This window comes from Molothrus ater, chromosome 2 (assembly GCF_012460135.2).
Source record: "Molothrus ater isolate BHLD 08-10-18 breed brown headed cowbird chromosome 2, BPBGC_Mater_1.1, whole genome shotgun sequence".
NCBI classification, from domain to species: domain Eukaryota; kingdom Metazoa; phylum Chordata; class Aves; order Passeriformes; family Icteridae; genus Molothrus; species Molothrus ater.
The window spans coordinates 15,052,459-15,077,066 of NC_050479.2; the positions used below are offsets into that span (position 1 = coordinate 15,052,459).

Genomic DNA, 24,608 nt, shown 5'->3' on the forward strand with positions numbered 1-24,608 from the left:
ATGAATAGTAAAAACAAAATGTAGTATCTTCAGAATTATTAATCTCCTGAGCAAGAGTCAGTGTAAGGAATAATACCTCTTCCCAGAAAAATAGATTTCTAGAACTGGACAGTAAATTCCTCATGACAGGGGCTGGAGTACAAAAGGTTTTTCTTAGATTCTTATCAAATTCTGCAGAATCTATAGAAAAAAAATATTTGGGCTTTATAAAATTGAAGAGTGAATGCAGTGTACTTTTGCAAAGGTAACATGGGAGGTACTATCAGATTTCTAAGAAAATCCTAGTTGACTTTCACTGTGGAAAATTAACATTAGAACACAAGAAAATTATTTGTATACATCGTGTACAATATCAATGATGACAACTATTTCAATTATATTGTTGATACAACAAAGAAAAGCAAAGTAAATATGTGGTTTAGTCTATTACTATATATATTCACCATTTAAACTAAGTTTGTCTCAGCTCTCTATGGTCCCTTCTACCTAAAAATAAAATTATTTCTCTCTGTGCCTCTGAAAATACTTCACTTATGCAAAAGCCAAGACACTCAAATCCTACATTAAATATTCCATCCAGGTAGGTAAGAAAGCTTATCTTAGGGACAGTCAAAACATTACTGGTAGTGTTAGGGTTAAGAATCTGATCTTTCCATCAAATAAATGCAGTGTAGATGTGCTAAGAAAACTAGAATAACTAGAATAAATACCTAGCCAACTGGAAATTTTCAAGTTAACTAGGCAACTTTACAGCACCATCAGAAATTTTTGGGAAAAATAGCTAGCTAGTACTAAATGTTTAATGATGCGCTTCTTCAGATGTGTATACATTTTAATAGCCAAAATAGTAAAGCTCTAAAATGTTTTTCAAATTAAATTGATGTCATAAGCTCCCTTAGTGCAGAACGCCAGAGAAATTAGTCATCAACTGTACATGAAAAGTAATCATAGGATACGATACTTAGAAAGAAGCTGTATAGCCAAAACAGTATTAGAATTCACCCTGAGCTGCTTGGATTTATCAAATTTCATTGCATAGCTCCAAAGATAGCTTCTCATCTCTTAAGGTCCACATATGTACAGTTTATTTGATTTCAAACTTAACTGGAAGGTATAGTGAAATATTACCCTAATCTGTGCAGAGGAGCTGACATGATGTACAATGGCCTAAAGCTGGAAGTGGAGCCCCATATGAATGACAAAACACAGCTTTTAACAAATGGCTGCTGCACTAATACCATATATTGACTTTCACTACTCTCAAGAAACTTCATACTTTGGGAAAAGAATAGCTGCTTTCTACATTGTAACTCCATCTTTTCTCTTAGAAAGCCTCACCTCAGAAAAGGTAAATTAATTTTAACAGTTCACTAATCCTAAATAAAATCACTAGGCACTAACAAGTATCTGTTCCCACAAAGGGCAATTTGCATAGTATTAGTTTTCTTGACTATCATATCTGAAAGGTTTGTTTAATTTTAAATTCCAAGTTTAAAACTTCTCTTTACATTAGGTCAACCACCCTATGTACTCCTATGGGAATTTCACATGCTTGTCTTCTTAAAAACCACACTCTACACTTTCCAGTGTGTTTGAAAAGTAGTAAGTTTTCCAGCCTCCAGGAAGCATTCTTGATGTGAAACCCATATGGGCACAGTATTTCCAACTCCTTGCATCCCTTCAACCCAAAATTTCCATTACACTTAAACCAACTTGTGCATGGGCAAGCAGAAAACAGCCTAAGAGATCTCCCAAGCCATAGATATTTAGCCTAACTTGGTATCTCCTGTAACGTTCAGATGATCAGGGTTTAGCTAAGACTTAAAAACTATGTGGTTTCAAAAGAGAAAAGGAAAATTTAGATGTTAGAAGAAATAATGATTTATAAAAAGACATTTTTCTACACAATTCTTCTCTCCACATGCTATGTGCCCCAACACCTCTAACTCCAATTGACACAGAACATAGTTATACATACCACAGTTTGGTGGTTAACTTGAATCACTTCATCCCCAGCATGGATTTTCTTGCACCGATCTGCAGGTGACTGAATTTAAAATAAAAGAGATGATCAAGAATACAGGTCTTACCAGTCATCATCTCTCTTTCAGCAGTATGATTGCTAAGCTATGTAAATCAGGTTAGATTGATGGACATTCTACTGTGAAATAAAGAATTAAAGAAATATTTAAAAAATCAGTTTGTTCTTGTGGGAAAAAAATTGATATGCACTATTCTACACAATAAAATCACATGTTAAGAAAGGTATGAATATATACAGTAACTGAGTCCTAAGGATTTCTTCTGAATTTTATCCTTCCAAAAGGATGCTTTAATCTGCCGGACATATCTTAATTCTCAAAACTCAATCTCTGGCTGACTTTTGAACCTAACAAGACTAGCTGACAATGCTTCATAAATTTCATAAAATTGTCTTTTTATTCTACAACATTTCAATATGTTGCAGAGAGCTGTAGTAAATTACTGTTCTGCAAAGAGTGCACAAGATGAGAAGATTGGGTTAGGCACAATCTAGGAAGAGCAAATAAGTTAATGGTAACTGTGGTTTTGGAACACTGTCAGGGTGAAAGAAATGTAACCATCATCAGAATCCTACAGTGATCACACTTTCAAAAAAGCAAAGTTGTTTTGTACTTTGCTTTTGCCTCAAAAAAATTCTCAGTGAGAACAGCAACAAAAAACCAAATAAAAATAAAAACTGCCTCTTTCATTAAAATGAAAGCCCTACAAACATTCCCTTCTCTCTTTACAGTAGACCAATTGTTTTCTGAGGGGAATAGTTTTAAGTTCAAAGGAAAATAAATTCCTTCAGTTTTTCAGAGTCACACTTTAATTTTTTTCACAATACTGTGGCTGCCAGAAGGCACTTAATCGACTCCACAGTAGAAGGTGAGACTGACAGTTTGAAAAAAGAACCCAAAGGAAACATGTTGCTCAGGAGCAGATCTCAAAAAAAACCCTGCTATTAATTTTATTTTCAGGGGTGAAATTAATTTAATATTCAGGTGAGATAAGAGGTCATCTAAAGAAAATGCTCCACACCTGAAATGTGGACTTTTTGTAAAAACCTATGTAATACATCCCCATTCAAAACATATGTCCCACAGCTAAACCATGACTTTCTAGTTCAATTGCACACAATTGATGGCTTATGTTAAGGACAGTGTACAAATGAAAGATATCCAAGAGACATGAAAGCCTGCAAGAAGGGCCACTCATGACTCATTCCTAGCAGACATTGCACAGAACATCCTAAATCAAACTGGGCTGGTAATATCATTTTACTTTATATAAAGAACACCAGCCTTGATATTTTGGCACTATTTAAGCAATAAAGGTATTGTCTGAGTGACCTGGGGAAAAATTTAACACTGGTGATTATGTCCTAATAATCTGTCTTCTGTCTGCCATTTCACTACTCACACTTATTCATTCATACCTTTAAAATCTTTATAATCCTCCTATGTAATACAGCTATTTTAGCTCAGATGTAGTTACACCTAAGACTTTTAAAATGCAAATACAAGTGAATTCCGTGTCATTACCCTTGACCTCTTCAGGACTTAATTATGATACATCCTTTGCTTTACAGTGTCTTCAGCATTTCAGCTTAAATCTTGAAAAAAAACAGGTCAAGTTTGCCAAGACATTAAAACATGGTCTGAGAATCTTCAGACTGGAAAAGTCTATGTTAAAAAATGCCTCATTGCAATTATGCCTCAAATACAAGGTGAGGTAAAAAAAAAAACAAACTTAGAAAGATGTGTCAAGGCTGTGGTCTTATGAAGGGGTTGTAACTCCTGTTCTTAATTGCTTTTTCCTCTCCAGTAAAAAAGAGACATTGCTTGTAAAACAGTATCTTTTATCATGGCTATTTATGGAAAACAGAGGAGAATCAATAAGGTCTTTCTTTTTTAGATGTATATGTTGATCATTAAGCACAGAATCCACTCATGAAGTCCTACTAGGAGGAACAAAGTGTGCCACACCACAACTGCATCCTCATTAGCTGGTAAATCAGTTCAACAGGGAGTTGAAGAGATAGAAGCACCTGTCACTGAGGCTCACGCATCAGTAACTAAAAGCTATCCAGAATCTGCTTAGATTTATGCTTTAGAATAAATTCAGTTTTGCCCTTTAGGCTAAATGTCTTTTTCCTATTCCCCTGGTATACCCACACTGTCTGAAAGTCCAGTTTAGAGGCCCTGGAGCACAACTGCTGCATGCCCACAGTGGAGATTTTGGTAGTATTTCTTCTGAAAATCTCTCTTCCCTGTGATCTAAGGGCACAGTGCAAAGCAAACCAGACCACAGTAAGTACTGACACTGGGAGCTCCCCCTTCAAAGCCACATTCCTGCTGGAGATGCACTGCATGCTATTACTTTACAAAAATGCTCTTTTTTACTGGAAAACCAAAGGACAAAATGGTCTTATTTGAAGGACACATTCAGTTTGTGAATTGAAAGAATCTCTCCAATATGGTCTAGATGGGCTACTCAATAAGGAACCTAAAATCTTTCATTGGACCAAAACACCCTTTAGATTGTTATTTCCAAACAAAAGACAGAAGACAGGAGCTGGAAAGATAAGCTTGCTCTAAGGCTACAGGGCCACCAGAGAGAAGCCCTTACAGGGCAGTGACCTGTAAGGAACACTGCTCTCTCTCAGTCCAAGCTTCAGAGCTCAGTTGCTTTGATCTGCAGGGCTAATGGGTTGGAGAAGATGAATTTTAATGCCAAACAGTAAGATCCAAACTCTAATGGGCTTTGCAGCTGGACATCAAGCACCTCAAAGGCCAGACAGAAAAAGCAGAACTGTCATTACAAAACTACTCTCTTACATTATTGTGGAGAGCACTACCATGATATGGTGTTTAATACAGACACGTGTTCTTCTCCAGGATCATTCAGACAATTGGAAGAGAAGACTTAGAAATTAAAAGGACACAAATTTTTGTTGAAATGCAAGAGAATTCAGATTCAAACTGTACTGCAAAGAGTAAATGTGTTGAGGCCAGCAGGTCAGATCACATGTGCACCATTGTGATCTTATTCTGGACATGCTGCTTAGGTATTTCTCCTCCCATCTACCAAAATCAAAACTCTGTGTGCTTTTGTGTGTGTGTGTGCGTGTGTGCTAAAGAAAGCAGCTAGAAACTGTGTTCTTAAAAGCAGGAGACACCCTTCTTTCTCTAAAGCACTACTCATTTTCACAACTGCTTTAACACACAGCAGCTTTTTCCCTTGATAACAGTGCAGTGTCTTGGTCTGTGAGCACCTCCAGGGTGTCACAGTGAGTGAAAGAGTCAGTAACAAGAGCAGAAGAGTCATCATGACTGAAGCTTCCTGACATAGCTTTAAATTATATTCATGAATCACAAAAGATAACGGTTTTGAGGGAATGCATTAGTATTTTATTTTTATCTTTGCCTCTGGGAAATTAAATCCATTAGCAAGTTATGGAAAGAAATTGTTCCTTCTTTAATTTGAGAGATTCAACTGTAAAAATTGTTTTTTATTTCATATATTTTCTAGATTAAGTTCAGCTGTAGTTCTGTTTGGTTTGTTTAGTTTTGCTAATTTCACTAATCATGTCTATAGCTGTAGGCCTGACTCTCTAGAATTTTTATTTTCCTTGAAATTCCTTACTTTTTTTTTAATTCCAAGACAGATCACATGCACACAAATTCTACATCAAGTATTATCTATTGGTTATGACCCATGGATATTCTGCCCACAGCAGAAAACAGAAAGGAAAAAGGCTATCAGACTGCAGCTCCCATGAAAGGATGAAAATAATATTCCTATTTTATTGAGATGTTAACAGAACCTCACTGCAGATCAGATGCAGTAGCTGTAAATGTCATGTAGGTAGTTTGCACATCCCACAGGATGACACAGTAGCATGATAAAACAAACATTTCTGACAGCTTCATTTTAAGAAAATGCCATCAAAATCTTTCAAAGGAATTGACTAAACCACTATGGAACAGTTCAGTGTTGTTTAGTGATTGTTCCAGATTAATTGAAGACCAAGGGTAGAAGCCTTTTCCTCCAAAATTATAATTTTTCTCAACTCCTAACAGACAGCCAGTTCCCTAAATATAGTGTACAAGGGAAGGAGGTTGTATTTCAAAGGCTTTTGAAAAGTAGTCTGTTATGTTTCACTTGCTCTTTAATGCCTTCAGTGAGAATTAGTACACTGGTAATAAGTGCTCCTTTCCATAGGCATTACTCAGAAGTTCATGCAGAAATACATGGTTATTTGTCAATGTGAAGGGATGTCCATTTCCATGCACTCATTTCTTAAAAAAATGAAGCTTGATAGATGGAAAATACAAAAGCTGTTTGTCTAATACTGCAGCAAACTTCAGCATAACAGTCTAAATATAATATAGACATTTATCTTTTATTCACAGAGCAAAGTAACTCCAAGACAGCTGCTTCCTGTCGGGATCAACTAGAGCATTTTAGGTGTCTTGCAAGAACACATGAAGACTGGTTCTCTTGGTCCTTAACTGGGAACAACTCTTTCAATTCTGAGGTAGACAAGCACAAGCATCTCTGCTGTCCAACATGCCATTGGTTCTTAACAGCCAACCAGCACAAGTTTGCAAGCAAAATGTAGTTTATGGCAAAGGGAAAGCATTAACCACAGGAAAGGTCAGAAAGGCTTCCAGGTCTGAACATAGAGTATTAACAATACTTACATTTTCTGTTGTTCCAGTAATTACATGAAGACCATCATATGTTGACTTAATGTACATACCCTAAGAAAAAGACATTATGGGAAAGAATTTTTAAAGTGTTTCACAAACCATCACCATCCAAACAAAACTTGCATATCTCTTAAAGAATCGCTCTTTTCTTTTTGTTTTCTTTAAGACATGTGGACTTTATTGCATGCCATGAGGAATTTGTCTCTGCACAAGAAAGTGCTTTTTTATACACTTCAAGAACAGCCCAAATCATTTTGGCCCTAATTAGCAATAGAAAACTAAAATGTTTATCATAGTTATGTCCATAAATACTTCCCAGTATTTTTAAACACACCTCTTCAGCTACAAATAGAACAATGGCTTCCCAAAAGCCCCAGAATTACAAATTGCCTTAGTATGATCAATATGTCTATTTTGCTTTGAAAACTACATTGAGTTTTAAAACATCTGGAATCTTCAGTAGGCAACACTGCAAACACAACTTTCAAACCAGTGCTTGGAATTGTTCCTGTAAAGTGGCTGTAAGACCTTCTCAATAGCCTCACTCATCCCAATGAACTCTTCAGCTATAAAACTCAATGATGGAAAATTCAACATCAACTTCCTTAGCTACCCCACTTCTTTCAAAAAATTATAAAAAAGGAGGGATAGCTTGTGAACAGACAGAAGTTCCAGCATGGATAGTCCAAGACAGTGTCTCAAATATGCCTTTCCCCCAAGCCTCAATTCAAACATTTTAACAACATCTACTATGACACTGAGAGAAGGAAAAAGAGAGATAATTGGCACATTCTGAGCATTCAATAATTTCTGAGGAATTTCCTTTCCCTCAACCACTTTACAGAAAGCAGGTAAACATTGAGTGCCTGAGTAAACATCCTCTCCATAACCTACTCTTTTCTCTTTTTAATCAGAGTGCCACAGAGAAGTCTGTCCCTAGCTGAGGAGCCCAGAGCACTCCCTGGTGAGCAGGGATGGTAAAGAGGCAAAGAAGACAAATCGAGTTGGACTAACCTACATTGGGACCAGAACTGGCACACATTTTGGTAGCAGATATGAGGAAGTACACCCAAATTAACAAAGTAGATAATATCCCCAGTAAAACAAGCCAGGACTTCCTGAGTTTCTCTGGATAGGGGCTCAAAAGTGAACTCCTATTTTGTTCTGCACAATTACATAGCATTAGTCACATCAAACCCAGTTATCAGGTTCAGCTGCCACAGCTAGAAGGTAAAATAATCCAGAACCTACTAATTAATACATGGTCAGAAACCCCCTGACATCCTTCAACTTCCAGCACCCCTATGAGCCTTCAGCAATTCATCCATTGATTGGCTCCATCACACAGCTTTGCTTAACTCATATATAGAATGGCTTTTTCATACATTTATCCTCACAACACCCCTGTGAGGTAGGGAAATACTAATAATATACACACATCTTAACACTCATACACAGATATCTTACAGGAAGCATAATGAGCCACAAAAGAGGCTGAAATATGTTGGTATCTGTTCCTTGGTACACACACCTACCCTCAAACCACCACTAATGGGGACCTCAATCCCTCTCAGGATCCCCATCCAAGTCACTGGGCCACACAACCTGCAACATGGCAAGAGCTAAAACCACAGTGACCATGGTGCCAGGAACTTTGAGTCAGGTCCCCAAACACAGCAATTTCTGAAGAAAGTCACATTTTTATTTTTATGCACAGTGAGTTACTGCTTTCAACCTTAAACATCAGGGTGAAAGCCAAGGGGTAAGTCTCACACTTTATGGTTACACAGTGTTTAGTTTTGTGCAAAGCATTGTTCCAAAGGATAGTAAATTCATCCAAGTGTCCTACCATTCCAGAGGACAATTCACATCCAATCTAGTCTTTTTAATAAATTTAAAAGACTTTGACAATGCAAAAGAGGAGAAAGAACTTTGGCAAAATGTTCTTTAAAGACTAGGATCAAGATTTTGCACACATTAAAAAATAGAGGGAAGAAGGAAGCTGAAAAATATCCACCCTAGATTGTATTTATTCCACAAGTGCAAAATTAATAAACGTTATATTTGTACCATGTCACATTACTTTTACAAGAGCCAACATAATTCTTGATATAAGGCAGCTTTTAAATGAGGAGAGATAACCTTTGGCAACACAAAAATAAGCCCCTTTCACCCACGTTTCTTCACTCCTTGTTTTAAGTGAACAATATATGGGAAATGGTACAGAGAAGAGAAAAGAACATTTCTGGCTTACAATTGTTTGATCTGGAATGGAAATAAAAATACCACAGACATCTGCAGGTTTTCTTTTCTCTGCCGCCTTGTGGCTGCACAATATCAACAGTACTTTTAGAAATCAAGAATACAGGGGAGATCAGTGTGTGCTCTGTCCATTTGCACTGAAATAAATTGGTAGATACAGTCTTAGATAATCAAAGATAAGTCCCTAAGAATTTACAAGAATCAGTTACACCAGATAAAAGGAAAGATAATTCCTTTTATTAAAATAACCATATGATAACCAACCTAGTAATCAGGAATAAATGTATGCCTAGATTTAAAAATGAGTAACTCATGCCTAATTACATGAGAGACTGTCCTGATCAGTTATGGGTAGAATTCTAATTTCAAACCAATCATTACACTTTATCTTGGTGATTAAGGGTTAGAAAAGAGACCTTTTGTGCTTTTTTTTTCTTTTTTCCCCCCTTTCTTTCCTTTTGTTTATATTTTTTCAATAATGAAAACAGAATGTGATATATTTATAACATATTTCTCAATAGTTATGCAATGCTAGATGGAAAAAGACAGAAGATACTAGTTTCATTTTATCACACATGTAACTGAATTTTTTACTTTGACTCCACTTTCATGGAGCCCTCCAAAGTCGCACGTGCCTCTTTAGCCCCAAAACAACTCTCAGAACGCTATTAATAACTCTTTCCCAGCTCTTCCAGTATTTCAAACTAAAAAATTCAGGAGAAATATCAGAAATAGTAGTGCACCGGAATCCTGGAAAGAGAGTAGGCAGTACACTTAAATCAGCTGCCACACCCTGCTGTATCAATGACTTGTATTTTATGAGCAATTTTTACATTACAGCTTTCTTTTGTGTTTGCTTCAGCAGGCAAAAAAGGAACCCCATATTCTGATGAATTTACCTTTGCGTTTCTGAACCTTTGAGATCACAGTCACTTACCTGGGATTAAAATGATTATATGAACAGGAAACAACTGAAAGTCAAGATTAACCTTTGCTACAGATCTCTGATATTCTGTTCTATATTAAAAATAAAGTTGGAAGTGACTGTTACAGAAAAACTGCCCAAGAAAAACCTGGTTTTCTGCTTTTTGTCTAAATAGATTCACTGTTTTCAGTCAAGCAGCAACATTTTTAAGTCTGTTTCATGGTAAAACATACTACCTAAGCTAGTCAGTTTGGTCTCTTTGTATATCAATAATGTAAAAACATACAAAACTAAATTCTGCTTACTGATAAAGATGAAACAACTTGCAAGTCCATAAAGAAAAAAATAGAAAAAAAAGAAAGGATTACACATGGGAGCATGTTGGTGATTGCAAAGTTGACCACATTAATCCATTTTAAGGCTTTTTAAGTAAGTTCCTATCATGAACTCTTCACCCTTACTGCACAGCCACTGCAGGCTATATCTCTTCCCCCAGCAGCACTCACTGGAGAACATGAAATCAGCCAGTCACAAGACATAAGGATAGAGGGGAAAAAAAAAATGAAAAAAAACCCCTCAAAACAACAAAACCAATACCAAACCCCACCCATAACATTGCTTTACCCAGTACACAAAAGGTTCTCTACATCACACTCTAACAGCATTTTCTGCTTGCCAGGATTAGTTGCTTGAAAGGTTATTTAGTCAGAGATGTTAGCTAGTTTTAGTATCTATGAGACATGGTAACACATTTACTTGATCCTTCTTCATTCAGGTATTAGTCTGAAAATTTACATTTACCTCTGACAAATACTTACGTTTCCACACGAAAAGACCAAACACAGTGAAGGAACTATTTGTGCTGATTAAAATATCCTGATCATGCCAATCTTCTTTAAGTTGTAAAAGCTTCAAGCATTTTCTTAACTCCGTCATATATTTACCATGAGTTTAGGGAAATAGCATTGTTTTCCAATTGTTTCAACACCAACAGCATTGTTTACAATGCTTTTAACTTCCTTCTCATGTCCTTTGCTTTTTCTCTCCCAGATTTACTTTAGCGTCTTAGCTATTGAATTTGAGATGGTAGATGTTCTGTTTATGATAGGTGACAAAAAAATCTTCCCAGTTAGCAGTCATCCTTGCCTTTTTTCTTCTGCCTGAAGTCCTTCTGTTTTTATACAACATTTTATTTGGTGATTGGTAAAGCCAGCACAGAACTGTAATGTGGATCAAAAATCTGGAAACAGGAAAGTTGACAATAAACCATTTTTCCAGCTCCATCATTGCACAAATCCTGGAAGAAGGTCCAGAAATGATTGAGCTTCACATTTATCCCAGCATTTCTGATGTGCAAAGAATATTCACAACTCCAAGCTCCACCACCAGTTCTTAAACTGACACCCTCAGCACTCAGTGGGGCAGGTATTAGTTTACAAAGCAAACGGAAGCCCAAGAACCCAAAAGCACATAAATCACCAGGAAGCATATGACACAGGTGGATCTGTTGGCCAGACTGGCATGGCTCCGAAGGGAAGGGGACGATTTTCACTCTCCCGGCGCGAATCCACATCCTTGGTGCCTGCTCTGGAGAGCTTACAATCTACAGGAGAGGCACAAGGCCCAGGCAACACAGTAGTGGCACGCAGGCAAGGGTGAGGGGAAAAAAACATGACTGTGTCAAAATGGCATTGTATCCTTCTAAAGCTTGTATACTGCATGGTTGCTATTTTCCTTTCTTAAAAAAATACATATAATTATTTTTCTATGACAATGACATCAGGACCCTGCTAAATTGGTTCACAAATACATAAAAAGAAAAAACCCTGCCTTGAAGAGCTTCCAGTTTAAACAGACAAGACAGACAAAGGGTGTAAAACAGAGGCACAGAGTGGGAAAGAGATTCTCTCATCAGCTACCCAGCAGGAACAGACCCATGAAACACACTCTTAGTTACAAAAATACCATTCAACATTTCTTGGTCCCTGGGAGTTCATACCAACCTACACGAAGACTTAAATGAAGGGGAAAAAAAGAAAAAAAAACAAAAAACAAACAGCCACAAGACAAAGGAAAAAAAAAATCAAGTTCAGATAAAAATGGACAGCACTCATAAAAGGGTGACCAAGAGAAAGAGGAAGATCTCATTACAATAGAAGAAAGTGTTTCAAAAGGCTGACTGCAGTGGTTCAAAAGGTTGACTACAGGGGAAAGGGAGGGAAAGAGAGGGAGCAGAGAATCCATGAGAAGCTAAAATCCTGAAGGACAAGTTTAAAATGGATTCAGATAAAAAAGAAAGCCAGAAGTGGAAGGGAAAACAAACTACAGACTAAAACAAAGAATGGGGCCATATTTACTCATCCAAGCTTTTGGGGTTTTTCTCATATTTTAATTGCAATTTTCCAAAAGAATGGAAAATTAATTTAGTGTACAATTGCTCAAAATAACTTGGCATACCAACTTTGCCAAGAAAAACAAATGAACCCAAAACCCAGCAACAACCAACCACCCAAAAACCAAAATATTCTCCAAAACTGCAACAACCAGACAACTTCAAAAACCTGCTGCAAAGAGTATGGCAGTCCTCCTTCAAGACTATTCAAGAATATAGAACAAGAATAAGCTTGGGCAGAAGTTGCAAAAGCTATTTCTCTAGACAAAAAAAATTTAACTGTATTCTGAACATCTTTTCTACCTCCAAAAATTATGGGAACAGATATTATTAAAGATGTAAAGTCATACATCTGGACTTGTTACCAGTGTTGGTTTTTTCCATGCAGCGGGTGTTGGATACTTGAGTAAACAAGAGATCAATGGTCAGCTCTTGAACAAAAAACACAGGATGGCTGCATTAAGAGCCTTCACAAGCACCTGATTAAGAACGCAGAATTCTTGCAGTAAAACTCAATGAGTTACTTATCAGCAGTGCTATGAAGCCCTGGAATAACTTATAAAATAGCTTTGTATCCCCGAGATACTATGAAACATTTTCCAGAATCTGACAGGTTTTGTGCATAAGCCCACGCAAACTTCTTGGTTGAGTTGATCTCAGTAATTTAAGTCCCTTCTGACTTCAAGATCCTAGAACAATCTGAACCATTTTTCAGAAGCTGGTATAAATGGCAAGAATTTCTTACTCATTTCTCCCTGCTCACTAAACTCCGCATACTTCAGTCAGCTTTACAAAATCCCTTCCTGTTGGCCCAGCTGAGAAACCAAACTAGCAAAAGGAATCAAACTGTTTTCAAACTTAAAAATAGAAAAGGCTAAAATGTCCTATTTATTTTCATATATACAACTTATTTTAAAACCATCACTTTCTCATCCTGGATGATGGGTTTGATTAACTGCGTACTTCTTACCAGCCCTTCACTTGGCTTGATGTTTGTAAGCTGGATCACCTCGAGATGGGCAGACTGGGAAACCAGTGGATCAGAAGAGAGTGAGATAATGTGATCACAGACTCCAGAGAGAGTTTTACACTAGGAAAGAAAAAAGAAAAAGTCACAATAAGCAGACCACTGCTAACTATTTGAACGTCAATATACAGTTGAAATCACCATGTTTCTCAAGTTCATACAAGGCAGAGGGGGAAAGGCCTCAGGCAGCAACACAATATGAAATACATAATCTGTGATGACCCTGAACTAACAGCACCAGACCAGGGAAGAACAGGAGGCCAATGCTTTTGTATCTGAGCAGAGACAAAGAGGGGCTCCCCCACACTCTCAGGGATAGATGCCCTGCTCAGGCACACAGGGAATGTGTAGCGAGCCCCAGCTCCCACCCTACCCACATCTTTTGCAAAGACAGTGAGTGTCTCAAAGCCCACTGATTTCCATTGAATGTGCAGCTGTTCAGCACAGATGAAAATCAGGCTCTTGATGATGACAGGTAACTCCCATTAACTCCAAAGTTCTATACTAATAAAACATGCTAATTGTCCTTGGACTGTGTTTCCCATGTTCTACAGCTGCCAAACATGATTTACTGTTGCAGACATGAAGATTACAATAAAGCACCACTTCACAATGGGATAACTCTTAAATCAGTTATAGTTGGCAGCCTCTGCAGCAAGACAGAAAAAAAATTCTACAAAGGCTGAAACTGTGAAAGCTGGTACTGTTTCATCTCCTGATCTCTCACTCTCTGAACAACCTCTTCTAAGAAGCAGGAAAGCTGTGAGGCTTTCCTATCATTCTCTGTAAGAAAGTGATTTTTGAGAGTTTCAATGTTTTCTAGGAAGTCCCATTTCACCAACTTTAAATTATTTCTCTATTCAGATTTCCAATCCATCTTTTGTCAGCAAATTCAGGGATTAGGAGATTCTTCTGGTCCCAAAACTGTGGGCATCTCCAAAAGCAATTAAAAAACAGCTTGACTCCTCTGAAATTCCAAAGATGAAAGCTAACCAGTCTTCTCAAATGACTGAAACACAACTGCACACAACAGTTGTTCCAATCAATCTTCCAAGATCCCAAAGTACAGTTCTTACAGTAAAAACATCTGCAACAATGCTATGGAAACGTGATGTAAAACCAGATATAACCTCCTGCCAAATCACCATTTTAATTTCAAATTGTAAACCACAAATACCTTGTGTAAAAAGGAAAATTTTAAAAAAGTGATTAAAATCAAACAAACAAACAAAACATCAAAAAAAAAAAAACCCAAAAAACCAACCAAACAAAAGGGAAAAAAAAAAAAAGAAAAAACCAAACCCCACAAAAAAAATCAAACAAAAAACACCCAAAAACCCCAACCAATGATAGTGACATCTTAATCCTATTACAGACCAGTACACTCTTCTCCTCTTTAAAGTATTTAAAAACAGGTGAAAGTTTAGGCTTATGTAAAAATTGCTTATTTTATTGAGCAATAATGTTTCAGGGTGAATAAGTTAATCAGAATCAAATGGAAAACTGTAACAATATTTATAATACCAACATGACCTTCTTCCAGAAAAAATACTACCTTCAACCCCAGTGACATACACCACCCTTCTACTTTTTCATGATGGAGAATCATTACTGAACAGAAGACATCAAGAAATATATAAAATGAGGTTAAGAATGGTTTGTGCCTCATCTGAACTACAAAAAAGTGAAAAAGAGAACTTTTTGAAATTTGGGCTTCTTTAATGGCTTTTGGACACATGAAAATTGCTTTGAGCAGACATTTTTAAAAGGTAAAATTATAATAAATTATATAATAAAAATGAAAGCTTAGATTTGTGTTAATTTGTGTTTTTAAATACAGTGTTGGCATGTTATTTCTACTTCCATCTTGGAACTGCACTGACAATTATTGAAAAATTGCTTAAAAAATTACAGAGCACTCAGCTATTTCTGCAAAGTGAAGAGACTCACATCATAAATTATTCTCTGCAGATGAAAATGGAGTTTTTCATATCTGTTTAGACTTGTATTCATCCACCTATTCTTCCTAATAATCTCCTCTAAATCCATTAAATGTATGGAGTTATTAGCAATTTCAGAAAAGCTTCTATTTGTAGTGAATAAATTTTTTTTCTCCATTTTTCAACTGTTGCATTGCAGAGAGATGCCAAAATACACAGAAAAGGAGTGTTCCTACCACCTAAGACAAGGTATGGCATTTCACAGATGTGGCTCCTTATTAAAGAACACGTTCCCAGCTGCCTTGACAGATGATGGGAAAGGAGAGGAGTTGGGCGAGTCCAGATGTGGCATGGAGCAGAAGCCTAAGCTGAGATGCATTAAATAGTCCTGTGGAACAGCTGCACCTCTGCCCCCCATGAGAGGGGTTCAGGCAGTCTACACAGCAATGCCTATGGGGATCAGCATTCCAGTACAGTTAATTGGTTGCAATCATAAAAAAAGATGGTGTGAATATTCCTCAAGAGGAGCTCTGGGAATATTAGGTGCCAAAATCACCGAGCTGCTAGGATAAAAAAATCTGCCATATGCTTCAATGCATTTCTAAAAGACTATTGCCTTTTGGGTCTCACAGCTTCCTTATATATTCCCACTGCAGTCCAACATTAATTAATTATGGGGATAATGCAGCACATTATCCCTATAAACTACTATACATTTAAATATTTTCATTAAATATTCCTTGGTTAAAGAGCTGAACTATAAGCAGGATCAGGTATCTATTTGGCGTATGTTTCAGTCTCAAGCTGCTCCGAGTGAAATACAGTTGGATATTAGGAAAAGGTTTTTACAGAAAGAGTGATAAAGTACTGGAATGCTCTGCCTGGGGAGGTGGTGGAGTCACCATCCCTGGAAGTGTTAAAAAAAAGAGACTGGATATGGCACTCAGTGCCATGGTTTGGTCGAGGTGTTAGGGCACGGGTTGGACTTGACGATCTTTCAGGTCTCTTCCAACCTAGTCATTCTGTGATTCTGTAAAGACAAATTTTCGTTAACTCTGAACTTGTCCAGAGAGAGCCAGGACAGCAAGCAGCACACACCTACACTGCAGATATTCTCTGCCCACTGCAAAGGCAGGGTATGTAAGCCCTCACTGGAAACATGTCCAAAGGCTGACACAGGCAAAATTATGCATGTTTTTCCTTGCCTTTACTCTCAGGAATCTCTGATTCACAATTTGTGTTGATAGCATGCTAATCAATCAGCTACAAACAAAACAGTCTGTTCACCATGAAGGTGCTTCCTTCCCATTAGGCATCCATATGGACAAAGACCTTGGACCCATTCAGTGGATCAGGTCCTTCCAAGGCAAAGATGTTGCCACATGGCAAAGCACTCAAACATTGCACTTCTTCCACTCATTTTGTTCCTAATGATTTTTGAGCACATTATTTCTCAGCAGAATTATTCAGGACAATCTGTATCACAGACATGTATTTTAGTTCCACTAAAATCAAATGGTAGTCACCTTTTCTCTCAAATTGTCATACCTTTGGAGGCTTTGTAAAACTACACCTCTGATTATGAAAACACTGTTAACAAGATCAGGATCCTTTATCCTTTGCAAGTGTTGACTGCCTGCTGCAATGCAGTATTAGTTACAGTAAGACACACAGGAAGCTGTGAATCCAATTGCTCCCACAAAAATCAGCAGACATTAAAAATCCCCAGCCTTTTTCAAGCTGCACTTAGCTCCCAGTGTGCAAGGTATCTGCACATAGAGAAAGGATTTGTCCAGACCAAAAAAAAAAAGCAGGTTAGAAAAGATTAACTGAGAGAAACCAACAGATAATTACATTTTCTCCTGTTGTCACATGGTCCCTGTTCTCACTATGAGCCTTAAAGCAAGGATTTCAGTTCTCTTTTGCAGTAACTCATCAGTGCACTTCAGTAATTCTCCTCTCTATTCAAGTGACACACCTATAATTGCAGATTGAAGCTACACCACAGTCTTTATGTGCAAAGCTAAATGACTCAAAAGAGAACAAAAAATATCACCACATAGCACCTCGTTGTTTGGTAGGAATTCAAAGGGAAACATTATTTTTCCCTCAGTAGGCAACTTCTTTATGCCTCAGAGCATGAAGAATGACAGATAATACTTAGTTTCTACCTGTATTTTTGGACTGTAAGGTACCAATTTCTAACAGCTTTTCCACAATTGCTCCTTCTTTCAGCCAGGGGGCTGGGGAGCTAAAGGTGACTGAATTAGATTTGCATCTGCTTTGATTCTCTGTGGCTATTTCAGTTTGTGCAGGGACAATGTCTGTGTTCTGCATCAGATGATGAACCTATGGACACAGCCTCAGTGGCCTCTCCTCAACCTGTCTATCCATTGTCTGCTCAGCTCAGGCAGCTCTAGGGTGACCAAGCATTTCTGGTCAAGAAAACAGACTCAGGTTTGTCCCTGTCCTTCCTTTTACCCAGGCTAGTGGCCAAGTTTAAACTCTATCTTGCCAAGTATTTGCAATACTGAAGCATCCTGGCACAAACATGCTCCCAGGACTGAGGAGAAGAAGAGCACCAGCCTCCCTCATCAGCACCCCACCTATGGCATTACAGTGAGGAACAGGATACCAGGAAGACATATGGACTTTCCAGACTAACAGTAAGAAAAAAATGTCTGGGTAATGTTAAGCTTAGTCTGCTAGTTTAGCTAGTAGCAGCTGTCCAAGATGAATGAAGTCTAATTAATTAACTTAAGCCAAACCAAATCATTATTAACCAATTAATTTTAGTCCAAAACAATTGCTATATTGTACAGAACACATCAGTAACTCCAGCAGTCTTAAAACCAAGTGGGCCTGAACATGCACTGATGCATACATAAAGTTTAAATAGTAAACCACATCTGCTTTTGGCTGCAAAAAGAGACGTTTCTATTAAACTGAAGCTTGTTCAGTTCAATTTACAAGGTATAGGCTCTTGAAAGGCAGAAAGTGGTTACATTTTCTTTTTTTTTAAGACTATAAAATGATACCTTTGACAATGTATTTTTAGTCCATTATACTCCTATAACAAATATTCAAATATAGTGGGCAGGAGCAAATTATCGTCACTGTGGTTTCAATAAGGCTCTTGGAAAAAGAGAACATTCTGATCCATTGCTTGTTTCTCTTTTTTAAATCTTTAAATTTGCATAGCTCATTTGCTTTTGAAAAAACTTCTGAGTATTAGCTTCCCTCTGCAGATCGCTTTCTACAGTTTTTCAACTCAAAAAAATTGCATTTTCTGTTTGCAGGACATGCAGTCTAATTTTTAAAAAGGGAAATTCCTTAAGAAAAGTGTCTTTTTTTCTTATGGAATTAAACTAACAAAGTTAAAAGAAAAATTATGAAAAATTTTCAGTTAAAACTTACTGTTAATCTGACTGAAGCCGGGCCTCTACTTTCTATAATTAGTTCTTCTAGCTTTGCTCTTCTGTTAATACTCTACCTGCTTCACGTGGATTAATCTGAACTGGGTATTTCCACCAAATACAGCCTTGAACAGCTGGATGGAATCAATGAATTATTTTTCAAGTATTTTAAAACTCCAGTCAGAATTTTGCAAAGATCAACATATAATTCCCCAAATAAGCAGATATAAACTGATAGCCTTTTAAGTTGAGCAATTTTCTAAATACTTTATCATCTCAAGTTAAATCAATATAAAGAGTCTAAATATGAACTAGCAAGAGCATAGTAATTTTCAATTTTGAAGCCAGCTCCACAACTATGGCTTATCCTTCCCTATTTAGACCCTATGTAATACTAAACCTGGTCTTCTTTAAGATACTAAAAAAATTAATATTTTTACTGCCATCTACTTCTGTTAGTATTATTTTCTAGTGCTATTTCATTTCTGTTTATATCAAGAAATTATGACTAGTATTATTTAACTATTTATTACATTGCTTACTTAGAGGAAGCTACCCTTGAAAAAACATACTGAGAAACGAGGCAGCAGAAATCCAAAGCATTTCTCCTTATTCATGAACATTTCAGAAATTTAATGAGCAGAACCCAACACATTATTTCTGTGGGTTTTATGCTTCTTATTCCACAGAAACCAAGTGTTTCTGAGAAGGAAGTCACAGAAAAAAAACCCAAAAGTTTAAGAAATGTAGGTGTCCTTAAATAACTTTTTCAACACTAGGACAAAACATTACAGAAGAGACATTTTTTTCCCTAGACACACTTTGAAACTCCATTTAGAAGAAATAAACAAGTTCAAGTAGGTAATTGCATCTTACAACTTCATAATTAGTCAATCAGACCTTTTTCATTCAGATACATTTTATATGTTTACTTGAATAACATAGATTCATTTCCTGCCTAACCTAATACCATAAGTGATAATCAAAATACTTTTTACAAGCATTTGAAACTCATATTGCGTGGAGCAAACAAAAATATTTCTTCCCTGAATATAAGCTGAAGCTATAGAGTTCCGTGTCTCCAAAACACCATTTCTTAAAAAGCAAATCCTGAAAAGCTAATGTATGAATACTTTAAGCGACACTGAAACATGCTGTCTGTGGACAAGACAATTCTGCCACCTCCACATGTCACACACTGTCACCTCTGAAGGAAAGAGGGCATTCATGTGCTTTTAAAAAAAATTAGTGCTGTTAGAATACGAGCACATGAACTGTTTTTTGGCCTCCCTAATTAAAGCAAACTAGTCAGTCATTTATTTGAGATTCTTGCCTACTTCACCATGCTTTGGAGGAAGCTGTTGTCATCTTATCGCAGGGGTGCCATACTGTTGTCTCCTTATCACAGAAGTTCCACAACCTCTTGGTGTTTCTCGTGGGCAGCTTCTCAGAGCACTCGAAGCAGCCAACTGACTCCAGTTCCCTTCTCAGCCAGCCACCCCACTCTTTTATAGCTCTCTTCTTCTCATTGGTTACAGCTGTGGCCTGTTAAAGTCAGGCCTGTTCCTAATCTTTCACAATTGGCCGAGCTGCAATTCCTTAGGGGTAAGATTACTCTCTACACTACCTTTATTTTCTTATATTCTATCCCCCTAGAGGAAGTCATGAAGACTCAGCATGGGTTAACTTTGGAGGTTTCCTTGTGTGTAATTCATTAGCCAAGGATGGTCCCTGCTGTGCCCATACATTCTCTTGTTCCCCAGTTTGGCACAGGCTCACTACAAGGGAAACAGGGCAGCATCCCCACAGGAAGCTCTGTGCTTACAAAGCTCCAGCCCTTGATCCACAGCATGAGTCAAAAAAAAAACCAAAAAAACCAAAAAACAACCCCCTTTTCATTCCATGGACAATGGAGATGTTCAACCCAGAACACAACAATCTACTACTCTGATCAACAGTCTGCTCCTAAGGTGGTAAATATCTTGGTGTCCTAACAAGTAAGAGTACACAACTGTCCTTTAAGTCTTTTTTTTTTTTATTTCTGTAGCGCTAGATCAATTTTACTTATGTAAGAAGGCTCTCTTAAAATTTGGCTTCAATCTTAAGTAAGAATACCAATGTTGTTGCAATAAGGATTTCCTTATGCTAATTGCATGAAATGCTAATTGATTGTTAGCAATATCCTTTCACTTTTTGAAAAAAACTTGTTTCCTTGTGTCATGAAGAGAAAGTGGTACATGAAATTACATGGGATGAGCCCACAGCTTTGAATTCAACTTCTTGTCTAAGTCAGCTCAGCAAACACAGCTCTATGCTTGTATCTGATCATTCAAAGGCAGCTGGATGGGATGCTGGTCAAACATCACGTCAGACAGGAAATGGACTCTGAAAATGGACTTGGAATGGTGTGATCTTGGAATTTAAGAAAAGAGAATTTACTTTCTCTCCTACAATATCTGTGCACATGTCCTCTCAATCTTTCCTATTTCTCCCAGTATTTCTAACTCAAGGTTCCTTCAGTGCCTTTCTCACAATTTACTGCTGTTCTTTTTGTATCAGAGAAACTCATTTTCACTGTTGGATTGCTCCCTTCAGATTGTCTAATGGGCTAAACCCCTGACACCTTTGTCTATCTTCCAAGGAAAAGGCTTAGAGGGAATTGTGACTGCTTTCAATTCCAATTCTTCCATCAACCTTTTCACCTGCACGTGTAAAAAACTACCTTCAAACTGAAAATATGATGAGGATCTTCTATGTGCCTACTATGATTTCAAATGCCATAATTTATTTATTTAGTCACAGATTTACCTCTTTTACCAATTGCTTTTGGTCAGCCTTTCCCCCATCAAATCCCACTGATCAGCTGATATGCACCATGGTCAGAAATGCTCCAAGTTACATGTAATCCATACAGTTGTGTTTAATCCTTACAGGGTCATTTTTAACCCACAGCTTCATTAAGGCATTCAAGGCTCTGTTTGTGCTCATATTTCCTTTCAAGCTTGAGCGGTGATCACAGAAGGTACCTTTATACCTATGTCCACCTGTGACCACAATGAAGCTACTGCAGACTAAAGAAATAAACCTACAAGAGTCTGAATGATGTAAATGAACTTTTGAAACCTGTCTCGATTTTGTGTACTCATGTATCCTGAATTAACCCTTCTCAGTTTCTTCAAAACTGTCTGTTAATGACTGTATAAAGTGATGTTTCCTCAGTCCTGAATTCTGGCACTACCTTTACAATCCTTTCTGCCAATTTGTAAAAGGTATATAGCGTATATAGAAGATTTCAGAATTCTCAGCTCTTACAGCAGACAGCAAGCATGCTTTGAAAACCAAGCTATTTATATAAGTTTCAAACTCATAGCACTTCAATTTCTGCCAAGATTTTATTACTTAAATACTTGCAGAGGTTGACCTAGTGTAGATGATGATATCAGCCTCACTAAATTTGCTAATTCTTTATGTCTCACACCTGAAAAATGTCAATGAAACTTAAAAATACAAGGAGACTTTTTATTCCACATCATTGTGATACCAAAGCATCAAAAGCTTACAGGATTCAGCCTGCCAAGCATTTCATACAGGTACACTATGAATAAAATAAATAACAGAAAAAGAAGTATTTCAACTGGGAAGATCACTTAAAGAAACTCAGTATTTTCTGGCTTAAGCTTTGAGAATAAGAACAGTAAGATATCAAAACCTACCTGAATGTGAAATAAATTAAACTAATTCATTACTCACCCTTAAAGAGATTATCTTCACTTCTGACTTTTAGAAACAAGCTGTGGGTTAATACTCACTAAAGCTCATTCACAACTTGAAACACAATTTAATACCCAAAATTTGGGTGCAGCTCTCAGACAAGGTTTACTCAAGCTTTTCACACTCTATACACCAGCCTTTTAAACTCATCATGTTTTCTGATGCCCTGATAACTTTTATCTGCTTTATTTACTGTAAATAGCACTAAAGATTCTCGGAAGAGACTATTGTATTTATGCTCAGAATTCAAAAGGAAACATTGCATTAATTTTCCTATAATTAGGCTATCTCCTGGCTCCTATGAGGAATAAAGCTGTTTAAATTAAGCTATATCACTAACACAAACATAAATTATTTCATAGAAGCATAGCAACCATCCCTCTCTCAAAAAACTGCCTTTTTAAAACATCACTCTTCTAATCATGGTTTACAAATAACAGATGGGCCTGAGCCAGACAAACACAAACTGTTTCAAAGCTCCTGAACTGCTCATAAGTAGTTCCATAAATTCACTCAGTCATGCTCAGTCTAGTTAGTTATCAAACTGGCACTGCATACAAAAAGTACAAAACACACAGCTCTAAAATTCTATGTGGTCTATACAAACTTGGTTATGAGAAATCCAAATGGTACTCACCACATGAAGAATTTTGTTCTCTGTTTCATATACTGTGCAATCCTGAAAAAGGAAAGCAGAAAAAGCAGGTTAAATTGGTCCTTCCTTCCCATTTTCCCTTCCTTTACTTACCCTTAAAGGAACTGAACCAAATTGAAAAGTCTTTAAGATTAAACAAAATATTTCAAAGACTTAGAATTGAAAGAAAGTGTGAAGTTACCACTTAAAGGAAATGAGATACTGGTAAATGCTTATATCTATTCACTAGCTCTAGTTGTTTCCTTCCTTGAGACAGACAACACTCTCCCCACTTTACATGCTTTTGGCATGTACCAGTTAGTCACATGTCTACCACCCTAGTGCCTTGCAGCAGCCATCCCTGAGCATGGACAAAAATGACCTCCTTCAATGGTCCCACTGGAAAACAGAGATACCAGCAACAGTCCTAAGTAACTGAGATGAACAATTCTAGCTGAGCTGAACTGACATTTTTGCACACTGCTGAAGAAGGGAAGGAGAGCCTTGGTGGAGGGGGAAGAGGAGTTGATTGTTTATAACACACTCTGACAAGAGGGAAGAGAAGCACCTCACGCAAAGCTCTCCCATTAAACCTGAGGCACACCCAGCCTGCTGGGACCGTGGGTACATTCTCGTTAGCTCTTACACCATGTGAGGCAGCTTCCATAAGCAACACCAACAGATGGGGGCTGGGACTGCAAAGGTTTTTCTGACAGGCCAGAATCTCAGTGGATATAAGGAAATAGAATTCCCAAGGCAGAGAGCACACAGAATACAATCTATATTGGTGAAAGAACCACTCTTGAGTTCATTCAGGTGCTGTAACTTTGTGGTGATTAGTGCAAGCTCTGTTTGGAACAGATGCTTTATATCCTATCTAACAAACCACATGAAAGATGTGACTAAATTTTCATGTTTAAAGTCGCATTTCAAAATCAGTTTATCCTGTTAGAAAACCAACTTTTTTATATGCAACTGTTTCAAAAAAAAAAAAAAAGAAAGAAATTTTAATTCTTTGAACACTTCCAGTGTTACTCAGGCAAGAAAAGCCAATGTGTCCTTAAGCTTTATATAAAGTCATGTATGCAGAAGTAGCACGTTGATTGGGAAGCATTTTCCCAATAACAGCTGCTGGCATTCAGGAAACATTTGCCAGTAAGTTTAGCCGGAAAGAAAATCTAACACATTTAATTATATGCAGACATCAATGAAGTATTTGCAATCTTAGTAGCAAAACACACATTTCATTGTTTTATGTGGGAGGGCATGTAACATTTTCAATCTGGATACATCTATTTTCTGCATGGTTACTTATGAATCATTTTGTAAAAATAGCAGGAAGAGATTGCAACATTTATATTAAAGAAAAAAGTGCTTTTCAGCAGACATAATTTCATTGGTAATAAGGAGAGTTTACTATAAGTTTAAACACAGTTTAAAGAGGATACTGTTTGAGAAGTCTCACTGCTAAGGGAAGAAAAATTTAATTTCAAATGCCGTA

At 37.1% G+C, this 24,608-nt stretch overlaps 1 protein-coding gene across 5 annotated transcripts in view; it reads right to left on the reverse strand.

Moving 5' to 3' along the window:
- The window catches only part of CNKSR2 (connector enhancer of kinase suppressor of Ras 2), a 206,924-nt gene that overhangs the window by 107,887 nt on the left and 74,429 nt on the right, over window positions 1-24,608 (reverse strand). For 4 of the 5 annotated variants that reach the window (XM_036390899.2, XM_036390809.2, XM_036390579.2 and 1 more), the window contains exons 5-8: window positions 23,111-23,152; window positions 13,290-13,409; window positions 6,732-6,791; window positions 1,979-2,047 (exon numbers count right to left, since the gene is read on the reverse strand). In XM_036390899.2, coding sequence (XP_036246792.1) covers window positions 1,979-2,047; window positions 6,732-6,791; window positions 13,290-13,409; window positions 23,111-23,152 — 291 coding nt within the window. The remainder of the gene's footprint in view (window positions 1-1,978; window positions 2,048-6,731; window positions 6,792-13,289; window positions 13,410-23,110; window positions 23,153-24,608) is intronic. The other variant, XM_054518168.1, reaches the window with a different exon arrangement.